Source organism: Sciurus carolinensis, chromosome 4 (genome assembly GCF_902686445.1).
Source record: "Sciurus carolinensis chromosome 4, mSciCar1.2, whole genome shotgun sequence".
NCBI lineage: Eukaryota > Metazoa > Chordata > Mammalia > Rodentia > Sciuridae > Sciurus > Sciurus carolinensis.
Window position 1 is genome coordinate 78,495,945 of NC_062216.1, and position 16,335 is coordinate 78,512,279.

Here is a 16,335-nt window from a genome sequence, read left to right on the forward strand (position 1 = left end):
AAAATACAAATTTCTTAGATGTCATTTTAATGGATGCTGAAAGGTTCATTGAATATGTCGTGATTTTCATATTACTTTTATATTATTTTCTTAAGTGAGTAAAGATTAGACTTTTTAAGTTTAAAAAGCATTTCAAAAATGGAAGATGCAGGAGTTTTTGGAAATCAAGGGCTCAGAGGTGGTTTGGGATGAAATTGAAATATTTAAAATCATATCTCAACTTTGAAAAGGTCTTCCTTGCTGGGGTAGAGCACTTGCCTAGTTTGCATGAGGCCCTGTGTTTGACCCCCAATATCACACACACACACACACACAAAAAAAAAAAACTACTAAAAGGTCCTTCTTAATTCAACAATTGGAAAAAAATGACTTTCCCAATCAATCTTGATCAAGGTCCTTTTTCATTCATTCCTGTCATAAAAATGATCTTCTAAGAATTTACCTCTTTGCATTAAGTCTAATATTATTCAGCACTACTTATGGCTCAAATATACTAAATTTACTCTAAAATTTTTGCCACTCTTGAATCAGATTGTGTGCATGTTTTGTAACAACAATACCATTTAACAATTCATATTAAACATGAAATAAGAGTTAATGATGAAATAAATCCACTTCAACATTCCATTTAGAATTGAGTTTTTTGTCATAAAAAAAAAGTTGGTGGCTCAAACAATGAAATCTAAACACACTGTGATACACATGTGTGTTACAAAGTACAAGAGTAAATAGCAGTGATTTCCTGAAATAAGCTGACAGTCCTACAATAACATATAATTTTAAATCATAAATACTCCAAAAGGGGGGGGGGGTCAATATGGAGTAGGCATGTGAAATGCACATGACTTCATAATTCTGAAATTTCCTTCCACATTTTGAATAATTAGGTCATTTGCATGAAAAAAAAATTAAGAGCATATTATTGTCAGTTTTTCTCATGTTTTTAATATACTCACACAAATACACATGACCATATATCCTTTTATTTGATAAATTTAGGTACCAGACTTTTGAAGCATGTCTTTAGAAATTACTCAAACACTAAACTATTGAAAAAGTGGTAGTAAGCATAACGTTTCAGACTCAATCTGTTGGATTTCTGCCTGAAGTCATGCAATGATCCTGACATCAGTCTATGTACTTGAAGTTGTCCATTATTTCAGCCAGCCCCTCTCCTGCCACAGAAATGATAGAAAGGCTTATTTCAGCTTCTTTCTTCCCCAATTTAGAACACATGAATGACCTGAAGGACAGATGCTAGTACCAAGTCAACACCAAGAAATCAGTGCAGCAACAGCTTACTAGAATTCCAAACTACGGTGGTTGTAGACAGAGAGTACCTGGCAAATAACAAGAGAAAGGAGACCACAGTTTGCCAGGTTTTCATGTGAACCTTGGTGCTGGGATCTTGGGACCCTGTGTCATGGAGCTGCATCTTCCTGACACATTTACACAGGGAGTAGATTAACAGCAGAAAACAGATCACATGTATTAAATTTACTGCAGTAAATGCCATCATATTTTAAAATTTACGACATCCCTCAATTTGGTTTTTATACTCAATTTCTTTCATATTCAACCATATAGCTATTTTCTATGATTGTTTCTACAGCATGAAAGAACAAAATCACCATCATCCTCAAAAGAATCTGTAGAATGGCACTCCTCTTTCTCCTCCTTAGGTGAAGAAATAATGATCTGGAGAAATTGACTAACTTGAGCAAATAAAATATGCTGAGGTTAGAAGCAAACCAGTTACTAAAATGGTTGATTACTGCCCAGGCAATAAGAACAATAATTCTTACTTGTCCACCATACGAACCTGGATATCACAGTTTTATATCAGTGAATTAACTTTCCTGAAACAAACCAGATGACCAAAACAGAGAGAATTCTTTCAGGAAAAGGAATATTTTTCCTCTTGATCCAGTCACTGCATATCATCAATGCTATAAAGACATAAAGTTTCTGAAAACAAATTCTGCCATTACTTGGATGGAAACGATGCTCAGTGGTAAATTTATCAAGTCTAGTGTTGAATAAATAAACCCTGGTTATGATTTATAATCTCTTGCCTTGAGTTCTACCAACACCTGGATTCTGTATGTGCACTAAACTTCTTATTTTCTTTTACATTCTGTAACCTATGTCAAATAGAAAAGGACCACAGTATGTTAAAGGATGAGTTTGGTGTTATTCCCAAAACGGCTCAAAATAACCCCTATGCATATACCTTATATCCCTCCCACAGGCTACAGTGTTTCACAGATGATGGTGTGAAAATCTGAGTTCTCATTTGCTAGCATGCAAATGAAGACATATTCTCTTTCATGAGATTACAGTTTTCACCTTGTCTAATATGTACATAATTTGAATTTACTACATTTACATATTGGCTAGTAAATTTTAAAATCTAATACATAGACTATGTAGGAAAAAATCTAACTGATAGAAGAAACTTAGTTATCTGGTGATCAACTAAATGGTTGGTTATCACCGAGAATTCATTTGAGCAAAAACCTTCGATTCATGTAGAAAATCTTAAAGACCTAATCTATAGATTCCTTATGTTTTCCAATCAAAAGCTTCACAGTTTCCTTAGGAACCTCCAGGAAACCCAGTCCTCCATAAAATCAGGTGCTGATAACTAGTACATATCCATAGTTTTATTGTTTACAGGACATAAACAGACCCACACTCACCACTACCATAAAATCCACATATTTCACGAAACTTCTAAGATCATTCTAAGGAACAACAAAGTATGAATCATTTTCCCAAAACTTCCAAAACTAAGAGTGCTTATGGAGATTTAAATCCCCTTCTTTCACACTCAAGCTTCTTAACCTATAGTATTTATCAAGCATGTTTCTCAAACTTAGGTCTTTTACAAAGCTTCTTTCCTGACTTTCTTTAATATTTAACCATACAAGCTGAGCACAGTGGCACACATCTGTAATCCCAGTGACTCGAGGCAGGAGGATCAGACGTTTAAGACCAGACTGGGCAACTTAGAGAGACCCTGTCTCAAAAAATAATATTAATAAAATAAAATAAAGAACTAGGAATGTAGCTCAATGGTAAAGCACCCCTGGGTTCAACCCCTAGTATCAAAAATACTTTTATTATTTAATGAAAAATTCATTATTTAATGAAAATATTCACAAATTTTACAGACATTCCTGAAATCCACTGTGATTTTCACTGGAATTGGATGCAAGGATTTGGATTGGATTGTGTCCTATGTAACCTAGGAAAGTGGTAAAAAAAAAAAAAAAAAAAAAAAAAAAAAGGTATACCCAAAAAAGGTGGTAAATATCAACATTTAATCATATTTTTTGTGTTTCTCAATACAATTAAATGAATACTTCAATAATGTATAATGTATTAGACTTACTGTCATTCCCTAAATTGATTCTTTGTTTTGCAGTACTGGGGCTCAAACCCAGGTCCCCTATGTGCTAGACAAGTGCTCTTCCACCAAGTTACATCCTCAGCACTTCTTCTATTATTTTTCTCTACTATGAAAAAGTCCAGTATCAAAAGTTATAATCTAAATGGACATTGCTGGTGAATAGTTATACTTTAATGCTGGTTTGGGCAATTTTTCTAAACTCACTTTTTCTATTTGACAAATTACTTATTTCTTCATGGATTACATTGATCATAAATAGGTAAACATACTGTCTGTGAGAAAAATAAATGTAATTTGCATTCAAATTTTCATGCATTTTTTATCTTTTTCTCATTTCTTTGATCAATAACTTTGTTTCTTTTAATTCTAGCTTTAGTTGTTAATGTCTACTTTTCACCATTAAGTATAATATTCCTGTATTTGTTTAATATACCCTTTTTATTTGGATTATTATCATTTCCTCATACCTTTTATTATTGTTTCCTTATAGGTTCAGTGAAAATTTTGGTCACATAATATTTCAACAACTATTAATGATTAGAATTCAATTTGGAGACAAACCATGTATAAATTTGACCAAGAAGCATTTAACATAATGAATTAGTAAGTATTACAAAGGGTGGAAAATTAATTAGAAAGAAGTAGATAACTCTGCAGAATATAGAAATAGTATATAGAGGAGATCCAAGATGGTGGACTAGAGGGAGGCTGTATTACTTGTCGCTCCGTAACTCCGGTTTCAAGCAAAGGATATCTGTTTCTTGGTGAGGCAGTTTTTGCTGCTTATCGATCCCTTGGTGTTTATCCCATTTGTCTGCTGTGATGGCCTGCAGTCTACCAGCTTATCGATGCCTTTTTTGAGTGCAGCTTGCTCACTGTCAGGTGTCTATCATGAACAGAATCTCCAAGAACTATGGGACATCATGAAAAGACAAAATTTAGGAATTATTGGGATTGAGGAAGGCACTGAGATGCAAACCAAAGGAATGAACAACCTATTCAGTGAAATAATATCAGAAAGCTTCCCAAACCTGAAGAATGAAATGGAAAATCAAATACAAGAGGCTTACAGAACACCAAATGCACAAAATCACAACAGATCCACACAAAGGCACATTATAATGAAAATGCCTAACATTCAAAATAAAGATAGGATTTTGAAGGCCATGAGAGAAAAGCATCAGATTACATATAGGGGGAGACCAATAGGGATAGCAGCCGACTTCTCAACCCGAACTCTAAAAGCTAGAAGGGCCTGGAACAACATATTTTAAGCTCTGAAAGAACATGGTTGCCAACCAAGAATCCTGTACCCAGAAAAACTAACCTTCATTTGAAGATGAAATAAAATCCTTCCATGATAAACAAAAGTTAAAAGAATTTACAAATAGAAAGCCTGCACTACAGAATGTTCTCAACAAAATATTCCATGAGGAGGAAATGAAAAACAACAATGGAGGTCAGCAAAGGGAGGAACTACCTTAGAGAAAAACCACTCAAAGGAGAAACCAAGCCAACTTAAAAACCAAAAATAAGCCAAATGACTGGGAATACAAATCATATCTCAATAATAACCCTGAACATTAATGGCCTAAATTCATCAATCAAAAGACATAGACTGGCAGAATAGACCAACAATATGCTGCCTGCAAGAGACTCATTTCATAGAAAAAGACATCCACAGACTAAAGGTGAAAGAATGGGAAAAAAACCTACCACACACATGGACTCAGTAAAAAAAGCAGGGGTTTCCACCCTTATATCAGATAAAGTGGACTTCAAGCCAAAGTTAGAAAGGATAAAGAAGGACATTTCATACTGCTTAAGGGAGCCATAAATCAGGAAGACATAACAATAGTAAATATTTATGCCCCAAACAATGGTGCATCCCTGTACATCAGACAAATCCATCTCAAGTTCAGGAATCAAATAGACCACAACACAATAATTCTGGGTGACTTTAACACACCACTGTCACCACTAGATAGATCTTCCAAATAAAAACCAACCAAAGGAACCATAGAACTCAATAACACAATCAATAACCTAGACTTAATAGACATATATAGAATATTCCATCCATCAACGAGCAGATTCACTTTCTTCTCAGCAGCACATGGAACCTTCTTGAAAATAAACCATATGTTATGCCACAAAGCAGCCCTTAGGAAATGCAAAAAAATAGAGATACTGCCTTGTATTCTATCAGACCATAATGGACTGAGAGTAGAAATCAACGACAAAATTAAAAAGAGAAATTATTCCAACACCTGGAGACTAAATAATATGCTATTGAATGAAACATGGATAACAGAAAACATTAGGAGGAGATAAAAAAAAGTCTTAGAGGTCAATGAGGATGACGATACAACACATGAAAATCTCTGGGACACTATGAAAGCAGTACTAAGAGGAAAATTCATGCATACAGCACATTCCAGAAAAGAATGAAAAGTCAACAACTAAATGGCCTAACATTACAGCTCAAAGCCCTAGAAAAAGAAGAACAAAATAACAGCAAAAGTAGTAGAAGACAGGAAATAATTAAAATCAGAGCTGAAATCAATGAAATTGAAACAAAAGAAACTATTCAAAAAATTGACAAAACAAAAAGTTGGTTCTTTGAGAAAGTAAACAAAATAGACAAACCCTTAGCCACGCTAACAAAGAGAAGGAGAGAGAAAACTCAAATTACTAAAATTCATGATGAAAAAGGAAATATCATGTCAGACACCACTGAGATACATAACATAATGAGAAACTACTTTGAAAATCTGTATTCCAACAAAATAGAAACTACCGAAGACATTGACAAATTTCTAGAGACATATGCTCCTCCCAAACTGAACCAGGAGGACATACACAATTTAAGCAAATCAATATCAAGCAATGAAATAGAAGAAGCCATTAAAAACCTACCATCCAAGAAAAGCCCAGGACCAGACAGATTCTCAGCCGAGTTGTACAAGACCTTCAAAGAAGATCTCATTCCAATATTTCTCAAAGTATTCCAGGAAATAGAAAAAGAGGGTACCCTACTGAACTCATTCTATGAAGCTAATATCACCCTCATACCCAAACCAGGCAGAGACACATCAAGGAAAGAAAATTTTACACCAATATCCTTGGTGAATATAGATGCAAAGATCCTTAACAAAATATTGGCACTCCGTATCCGAAAACATATTAAGAAAATCATGCACCACGATCAAGTGGGGTTCATCCCTAGAATGCAAGGATGGTTTAACATCTGTAAATCAATATATGTAATCCATTATGTCAATACACTTAAGGATAAGAATCATATGATTATTTCAATTGATGCAGAAAAAGCATTTGACAAAATACAACACCCCTTCATGCTCAAAACACTAGAAAAAATAGGAATAGTAGGAACATACCTGAACATTGTAAAGGCTATTTATGCTAAGTCCATGGCCAACATCGTTCTTAGTGGAGAAAAACTAAAACTATTCCCTTTAAAAACAGGAACAAGACAGGGATGTTCTCTTTCACCACTTTTATTCAACATTGTCCTCGAAACTCAAGTCAGAGCAATTAGGCAGACTAAAGAAATTAAAGGGATACGAATAGGAAAAGAGGAACTTAAGCTGTCATTATTTGCTGATGACATGATATATTTAGAGAATCCAAAAAACTCCTCCAGAAAACTTCTAGATCTCATCAATGAATTCAGCAAAATAGCAGGCTATAAAATCAATATGTATAAATCTAAAGCATTTTTATATGCAAGTGATGAAACAGCTGAAAGGGAAATGAGGAAAACAACTCCATTTGCAATAGCCTCAAAAAAATAAAATCCTTGGGAATCAATCTAACCAAAGAGGTAAAAAGATTTCTACAATGAAAACTACAAAACATTGAAGAAAGAAATTGAGGAAGACCTTAAAGATGGAAAGATCTCCCATGTTCTTGGATAGGCAGAATTAATATTGTCAAAATGACCCTACTACCAAAAGTGCTATCCAGATTCAATGCAATTCCAATTAAAATCCCAATGATGTACCTTACAGAAATAGAGCAAGCAATCATGAAATTCACCTGGAAGAATAAGAAACCCAGAATAGCTAAAGCAATCTTTAGCAGGAAGAATGAAGCAGGGGGTATAGCAATACCAGAACCTCAATTATACTATAAAGCAATTGTAACAAAAGCGGCATGGTATTGGTACCAAAATAGACAGGTAGATCAATGGTACAGAATAAAGGACACAGACACAAACCCAAATAAATACAATTTTCTCATACTAGACAAAGGGGCCAAAAATATGCAATGGAGAAAAGATAGACTCTTCAACAAATGGTGCCGGGAAAACTGGAAATCCATATGCAACAGAATGAAATTAAACCCCTATCTCTCACCCTGCACAGAAATCAACTCACAATGGATCAAGGACCTTGAAATCAGACCAGAGACCCTGCATCTTATAGAAGAAAAAGTAGGTCCAAACCTTCAACTTGTTGGCTTAGGATCAGACTTCCTTAACAGGACTTCCATAGCACAAGAAATAAAAGCAAGAATCAACAACTGGGATAGATTCAAACTAAAAAGCCTTCTCTCAGCAAAGGAAACTATCAGTAATGTGAAGAGAGAGCCTACAGAGTGGGAGAATATCTTTGCCACTCATACTTCAGATAGAGCACTAATTTCCAGAACATATAAAGAACTCAAAAAACTCTACACGAAGAATACAAATAACCCTATCAACAAATGGGCTAAGGATATGAACAGATGCTTCCCAGAAGATGAACAAGCAATCAACAAACATATGAAAAAATGTTCACCATCTTTAGTAATAAGAGAAATGCAAAGCAAAACTACACTGAGATACCATCTCACCCCAATTAGATTGGTGATTATCAAGAATACAAGCAACAATAGGTGTTGGAGAGGATGTGGGGAAAAAGGTACAGTCATACATTGCTGGTGGGAAAGCAAATTAATGCAGCCACTCTGGAAAGCAGTGTGAAGATTCCTTAGAAAACTTGGAACGGACCCACCATTTGACCCAGCTATCCTACTTCTTGGCCTATACCCAAAGGACTTAAAATCAGCATACTACAGAGATACAACCACATCAATGTTCATAGCTGCTCAATTCACAATAGTCAGACTGTGGAACCAACCTAGATGTCCTTCAATTGATGAATGGATAAAGAAACTGTGGTATATATATATTACTCAGCTATAAAGAATAATAAAATTATGGCATTTGCAGGCAAATGGATGAAATTGGAGAATATCATGCTAAGTGAGATAAGCCAATCTCAAAAAACCAAAGGACAAATGATCTCGCTGATAAGTGGATGATGACACATGGGGGGGGCAAGAATGGAGGAAGGAGGAACTGTATAGAGGGAAGAGAGGAGTGGGAGGCATGGGGGGAAGGAAAAAATAACAGAATGAATCAAACATCATTACCCTACGCAAATGTATGACTCCGCAAATGGTATGCTGTTACTCCATGTACAAACAGAAACAACATGTATCCCATTTGTTTACAATAAAAATAAATTAAAATAAAAAAAAAAAAGAAATAAGTCTGGGAAGTTTTTTTTTGCCTGTCAGAGTATAAAAGTCCTAGCACTGTATGTGTTTTTGGTCTTACACACCAACTTTTTCCAGTGTGTAACACAAATTATTTTTGACATCATAATGGACTTGCCCTTGGAGAAGTCCCAGAATGGTAGGGGTTGCCAGCCCCTGTCAAGTCATGAGCATTCTGAAACTTGTGTATCTTAACTTATGTGAATGTCTGCAAGAGAAGCTAGAACAAGGCCAGTGAGGAGATGGATTTGGAACTGTGAAGGTCACCTGATTTGTCAAAAGAATGGTCCAGCTGGGAAATGCTGCACACACCTGAAGGGCAGTTTTGGAAGAACCTAGGTGAGTGGAAGAAAATCCTCCACTGACAAGACTAAGAGCATATTTATTGAAACCAGTTGGGAAGACAAGAAGTGGAGATATAAGAAATGTTTTGTTTCAGTGGAATAAAGCTGGAGGATACTGAGAATAATATATCACCATGTGCAGTGGGGACTCTGGGTAATCCTGTTTGTTATGGCTGTTTGAGGCTATAACTTTCAGGGCTAGAGATAAGGGATTTGCATGATTGTGGTGAACTGCATTTTAAACTTGGGTTGGGGCTGGTCTTATTCCTGTTGAGAAAATTAAATGGTGTATGCTCACTAACCTGGCTCTGGACTGGGGACACACACAAGGAACCTAATGCCACCTGAGCAGTAGGCTGAGAAATAAAAAATGGTATGTATTGGATTCTCAAATGGTTCATAACCCCAGGGCTAAATGACACTACACAGACTGAATGAGCTCTTATTTGTATCTCCATATACTTATAAATGTACATTTTCACATTCCATATGATAATCTGAAATATATTGTTTAAATATTTGCAAATCTAAAGTGATAAAACATGGTTCCTACATGGGTGTTATCTGTCAGACAATTTTGTTTGAATGTTTTGAGGGAAAAACAAGTACCTGATTGCAGGACTGCAGAAAGATGAATTCATCTTGGTAATTCTGTACATTTGTTGAGAAACTCACAGGAATCCTTGCTAAGAAATACTTCAATTGCTAAGGAACTTGTTAATTATCAAAATGGAAACCTCTTTTTGTGAATAAATAAGTCAGCATAAATAAATCTATTGAACACACACACAAAAAAAGAAATAGTATATAGAAAACCTTCTCAGACAGATGTCTTGCCAGAGGTGCTCTATGTAAAGACATTCCAGGGGCTGCTGGGAAAAGCGACCAACTGCTGGGTACTCTGGTCTGTCACACACCAAGGGAGCCTGGCATGGAGAAGCCACCCACGCTATGGATCCAAGCACTAAAAATGTGTGATTTGCCTGAATTTCGTACTTTTGGTGAGAAACTGTGTTTATATATTTTTATTCTGTTTTGTTACAGATTATTATTATGTTTCTGATATTGTTTTTGTTTGCTTCTTTCAGCTCATTGATTTTTTACCTAGAACTCTTTGGTTTTACCCTACTTACACTTTTAGTTTTCTATTTCCTTAGTCTCTTTCATTATAACAGCTGTCCCTCTGTATCCACCAAATACTGAATTCAACCAAATATGGATAAAAAGTATTTGGAAAACAATTTTATCTGTACTTAATATGTACAAACTTTTGTTGTCATTAGTCCCTAAAAATATAGCATAGCTATTATTTACGTAACACTTACATTGTGTTGAGTATTGTAAGTAAATTAGATGTGATTTAAATATACGAAAAGTTATAGGTAGGTTATATGACAATATTATGTCTTTTTACAAAGGGAACTTGAGAACCCTCTGATTTTAGAGGTCCTCCAAGAGTCCTAGAACAAATCCCCTGCAGATACCAAGACATGACTGTGCAGATTATAAAGTATTTAAGAATGCAAGTCTTGGGAATTAGATTGCTTGGGCTAGCATTTCAAATTTTTCCAATCAATAGTTATGGGACCTTGTGCAAAATCCTTCACCTCTTTTATCCTTCAGTTTCCTTATGCAACAAAAGTAATACTCTTGTTTCAGGATTAAATATGATTCGCATATGGAGCACTAAGTATAGTTGTCTGTATACGGTTAGGCCAAGTTTAGACTATTCTACTCCCTCCTAACTTCCTTCTTCTTTTTTAAAGATTACTTTGCCATTTATTTGTAGCTTCTTGATTTAAATGTTCAATTATGTGCACCTACTAATATGGCATATTGAATTCCACTACTACGCATAATTATAATGCACCAATAAAAAATAAACAAAGTGAGTTTCAAAAATTGAGAAAAATATTCTACCCATTCATCTTTTCAACATTTTTTTTTGCCAAATATTTCCATAGTTATGAATTTTCCAGATTTGAATGAAATCTTTAAGCCTCAGTTTAGGAAGTACCTTCAGGATTGTTTAATTCTAAATTGTGGATTGACCCCAAGATACATTTTGTCTTTTATCTATGATAAAGAGCAATTTTTATTACAAGATTAGGTATTATTATTATCATTATCATTTTTTAATAAAATTACTGTTTACACCAGGTAATAGACTATTTTTATAATAGCCTTCTTTAATATTCATTGAGAAGTTGTGGTTTATCAATAGTCTGTTTGTAAAAAATATGTATATCTCTGAGACAGTAGTGTATTCTATGTTAGTAAAGGACTCTACTTTTGCATGTTAGATTAATCTTATTAGTTATGTGATTCATGCCCCCTTTATGATTCTACTTCATCTTTATCAGTTTGTGAAATACCTTAAATATCCACTGTATATTAATTCAGTATTTTCTCCATTTTTAAAAATACATGTACATTTTAGAAGCAATCCTGGTCCTAACTGTGTTTTATTTATTGCTATTTCCTTTTATAATTTAAACATCTTTGTTTAAACACTGATGAAGTTCACTTTAATAAATATTTCATCTGCTATTTGCATTGCTTCCCCAGCTTTTGTTTAATTGATATGTAATTTCAGAATTCAGCATCGTATTGCAAAGTTAAATAAGTGAATAAAATTTAGTGATTAAATTAGATGAAAGTTTATCACTCATCTAACAAAAGCATGCAATATTTAGTAGTCTAGACACCAAAATGCACATGATAACATTAGGGTTCTGTTACAAACCAGAAGGGGAAGAATGAATATTCGAAAGTAGCTAGCAGTCCCTTGATCACTTAATTCTTATATAGTTATTCACATATTTTTAACCAATTTTCATTTTTTTAGATGCAACTCTATTAGGATGTTATAGGATGTAACATATGAAACAAAACATACACAATTTATAAGTTTACAAAATACATGAAATTTTATCATATAAAATATGTATAATTCTGCTTTAGTATGTGTTTAATAAATACAGGCTAGTCTAAAAGTTGAATGTTTTTGTTAATGACTAACTTAATTCATTAAGTGATTTCTGACTATATTAAGCTCAAATGACCTCCTCAGTGGTTCGTCATGCTTTCTCTTTTCTTCTCTAAATATCCTGGTCTGCTTTGTCTTGGAATTACTGTTTCTTTCTTTCTTTCTTTCTTTCTTTCTTTCTTTCTTTCTTTCTTTCTTTCTTTTTTTTCCTAAGCTATCTATTTAGCAGTTTACTTATTATCGTAATTTTTATTAGGTAACATACACTTTGCAATATACATACCACATCTCTTTCTAATCATGTCTAGTTATATCACTGTCTTCTGTCAATCTGAGCAAAGATCTTGACATGTTTTGAAATCTGTTTGTACTGGTCAAGACTTCCAGTACACATATGTAGTTATTTTTGTTTTATTAACCAAATTTAACAGAATAATCTATGTAGAATAAATTTTAGTCATTTTGAGTTACACTTTATTTTATGTAGAATCTTTTTTATGGTAAGTAAGTTGTCTTTTTTTATTTGTTCTTTTTAGATATACATGACAGTAGAGTTTTTTGACATATTATGCATAAATGAAGTATAACTTCCCACTCTGGTGGTTATACATTGTAAGCTAATCCCAAAAACCCAAAGGCTGTATGTTCTCTCTTATATGCAGATGCTAACACACAATAATGGGAGATTGGGGAGGGAAGGAAGAAGAGAAGTTCGTTGAATTTGACAAAGGGGAATGAAGAGAAGGGAAGGGGGATGAATTGGACATAACTTTCCTATTTATGTAGAATCTTAACATTAACTTGCTTCAAATTATAAAATATCAACTTTATTACACCTTATATACAGACAAAGGTTAGTTATTTTCTCAGCTTACTTAAACATTCCATTTGCTCAACTTTATTCTTTCCTTTTTAAAATTTTGTCTTTGTATTAATGGACTTGGCCTGACATAACAAACTGGATGTTTATAAAACAAATTTATTTCCTCACAGTTCAAAGTCTGGATGTCCAAGATCAAGCAGAGTTGGATTCTGTTGAGGCTGCTCTTGCTGTCTGGTCAGCAGGTCACCTTCTCATAGCAACTGTCCTCTGTGAGTTCACATGACCCTCTCTGCACACTCAGATTCCTGCACAAGTCCTATTGGATTAGGATTTTTCCTTATGACCTCATTTAATCTTTAATTATATCCATAAGGAATCTATCCTAAAATACAGTCACACTGGGGTTTAGGGCAGCAACACTGAATTTTTCCTGCAAATGATCAAGTCCATAATACTATTCCCATCAGTAACATTTTCAGTGAGGTGTGTTTATGAAATAGCATTAATTGTATTTACTCTGAAATTGTATTAAGTCAATTTCTCTGGCATATTTTTAGCCAAGAATTAAAGACTACAGCTTAATTCCTTGGCACTTTTAAAATATGAATCACTTGAATGTGATACATAATTTTTTGATGAGATTTCTCATAAGATTCAGATTGATTATTTCTTTGGAGATTACCTCCCATTCCTTTGTAGATACTCTCTGAATTTGGATTTGCCTATGATAGTTGTAATTTTATTAAAATATGTACAAAGGTGAATATGTGTATGATATTTCATTAACTAGAATATATAGACTAGAGGACTATATGTTCTATACATTATTTAAGTATCACTATTAACATGTATCATTAATTTCATTAGTCAGAGAAAAGGGAAATAATGTTATCATCCTAATAATTAACAAAACATATTCGATATTTTTGTTTGTTTTTATTAGAATTTTATTCATAAGTGCCCCAAACTGGAAGCAACCCAAATATCCTTAAACAGGTAATAGAAAGCAAATATGGTACATCTATACAGGAAATGCTACCCAGCCTTACAAAGCAAAAAAGTGAATTAATCTCAAAGGCATTATCCTGAGTGAAAGAAGGCAATCTCCTGATACATATTGAATGATCCTATTTATTTAACATTCAGGAAAAGGCACATAGGAACAAAGACCACATAAGCATTTGTAGGAATCAGAGTGAGAAGAAGGTTTGACCACCCAGGGGATGCATATGGGAGTCTTTGGGATGATCTGCTCTGAGGTTGGTGGTAGAGATATGATTTTATACCTGTATTAAACTCATAGAACTGTATAGTTGCTACTTTAAACACAGGTTCGATTGGAGTACCACATGCAGAAAAGTAAAATAAAGATTCTCTCTAAACATTATTTTCAAAAGTACCTCAAAACTAAAGTGACTATTATGCTATTATTGCTATTGGAGAGTAAATGTCAACTCTCCATTTACAAAGACTCCAGTTGTTACCACAACTGCTTAGCATTTTCATTATGTAAACCAACAAAAATTTTCAAAGTGATAAATTGTTTCAAGAAAATAACAAAATAATCATTATAAATAATTATGTGAAGATGGTATGATTTTTCATCTGCAAAAGGAAAGAGGATAAGATTAAAAAATAAAGTATATGCTATAGTTTAGCACGTTACCTTCTAATTCACCAAATGAGCAAATAAAAACAATTATTGTACTTTTTTGAGTTCACATTAACCAAATTTAACAATATGTATTATATTGTTAATATTTAATATTTAATATAAGCACCAAATTTACATATAGCTTTATGGGTATTTTTGCACTAGATTCTGGATGTGTCTGTGAGTAACCTCTTTCTACCAATATTTCCATTGAATTTGGGGGACCACCTCCCTCTTCTGGGGATTATTATTCTGGCTTTTTGCTGACCTCTTCATGAACTGCTGGATAAGTCTTTTAACATCTCAGAAACCAGGTTCTTCACACGAAAAACAATACATGAATATTAAAAAGTTATAAAGACTGCAGATTAACCTGCTAATAAATAAAACAACATTTTCTTTTTATTTGCTGCTTATTTCAATGCCCACTTTTTATTTAATAGAATCTACATAGAAAAGATGTTCAACACGTATTTTTTTCAACAAATATATGAATGAATGAGCAACATTAGGAGAACAAGAAAATCTATTCCAAACACAAACTCCCAATTTGAAGGGATTATGGGGCTGGGGAGATAGCTCAGTTGGTAGAGTGCCTGCCTCACAAGCACAAGGCCCTGGGTTCAATCCCCAGCACTGCAAAAAAAAAAAAAGAAAAAAAGAAAAAAAGAAAGAAGGGATTTCTTTGTGAAAATAAGCCATGAACAAAGAATTCATTTCTGAAAATACATAGGATTCTAACTTACTGTTTCAACAACATTGAATAGAGTATACATGACCACATTTCCCTCTCTTCATCCCACAACTTAAACCTATTTATTTTATATTTTTCACATTATTTAAGTTACTTTTTATTTTTGTTACATGACCAATATTGTTATTATATGCACATAATCAAGTTCCATGTTAATTATGTGATGGCCACCTATAAGTTTTTCAAAATTTCTGTTCCTTTTATAATCTCATTTTTGAGATTATAAAATAATCATTTGAAATAATTATATGAAGATGATATAACAAAATATGGGTACATGGTGAGACAAATAAAATCAAAAATACCAATGTACCAGTGTGATATTCAACTAAAAGACTATCTGCAGCCATAATCTGATATTAGTGTATATTAAAATCAGAACAGATTGTGTTACATATTTGAAAACTATATTGAAAAACACAATGTATTTATAAATGTAAATAATGATAAATAGGTTTCAAGAATTTTTGAATTTGAAACTCAAAATATACATATAACTTGGTAAAAAGTTTTGAAATTCTGAGGAAATTATTTTTAATGTGTAAATTGGAACTTAGAATTAAAATATAGATTTAGAATATCTGATTTCTTATAGTACATATTTTATTCTTTATTTATTATCTAAAGTTTTAGGCACATTTACTATGTAAAAACTCATTTTTATGTGTATAAAATTATAAAGTTCTATTTTTAGTAACTGTTTCACATGTATACATACACAAGTATAACATATAATAGGTTTCTCATTTTTAAATCTCAAAAAGGTTAATTATTGACACAAAATTCAC

General features: G+C 33.3%; 1 protein-coding gene across 1 annotated transcript; it reads right to left on the reverse strand.

Moving 5' to 3' along the window:
* Window positions 1-1,282: 1,282 nt before the first annotated feature.
* On the reverse strand, window positions 1,283-15,897 carry LOC124982802 (putative taste receptor type 2 member 36). The gene is made up of 3 exons (XM_047549720.1): window positions 15,861-15,897; window positions 1,664-1,822; window positions 1,283-1,500 (listed from the first exon to the last, which is right to left on the reverse strand). The coding sequence occupies exons 1-3, from the start codon at window positions 15,895-15,897 to the stop codon at window positions 1,283-1,285; spliced, it is 414 nt and encodes a 137-aa protein (XP_047405676.1).
* Between the last annotated feature and the right edge of the window lie 438 nt (window positions 15,898-16,335).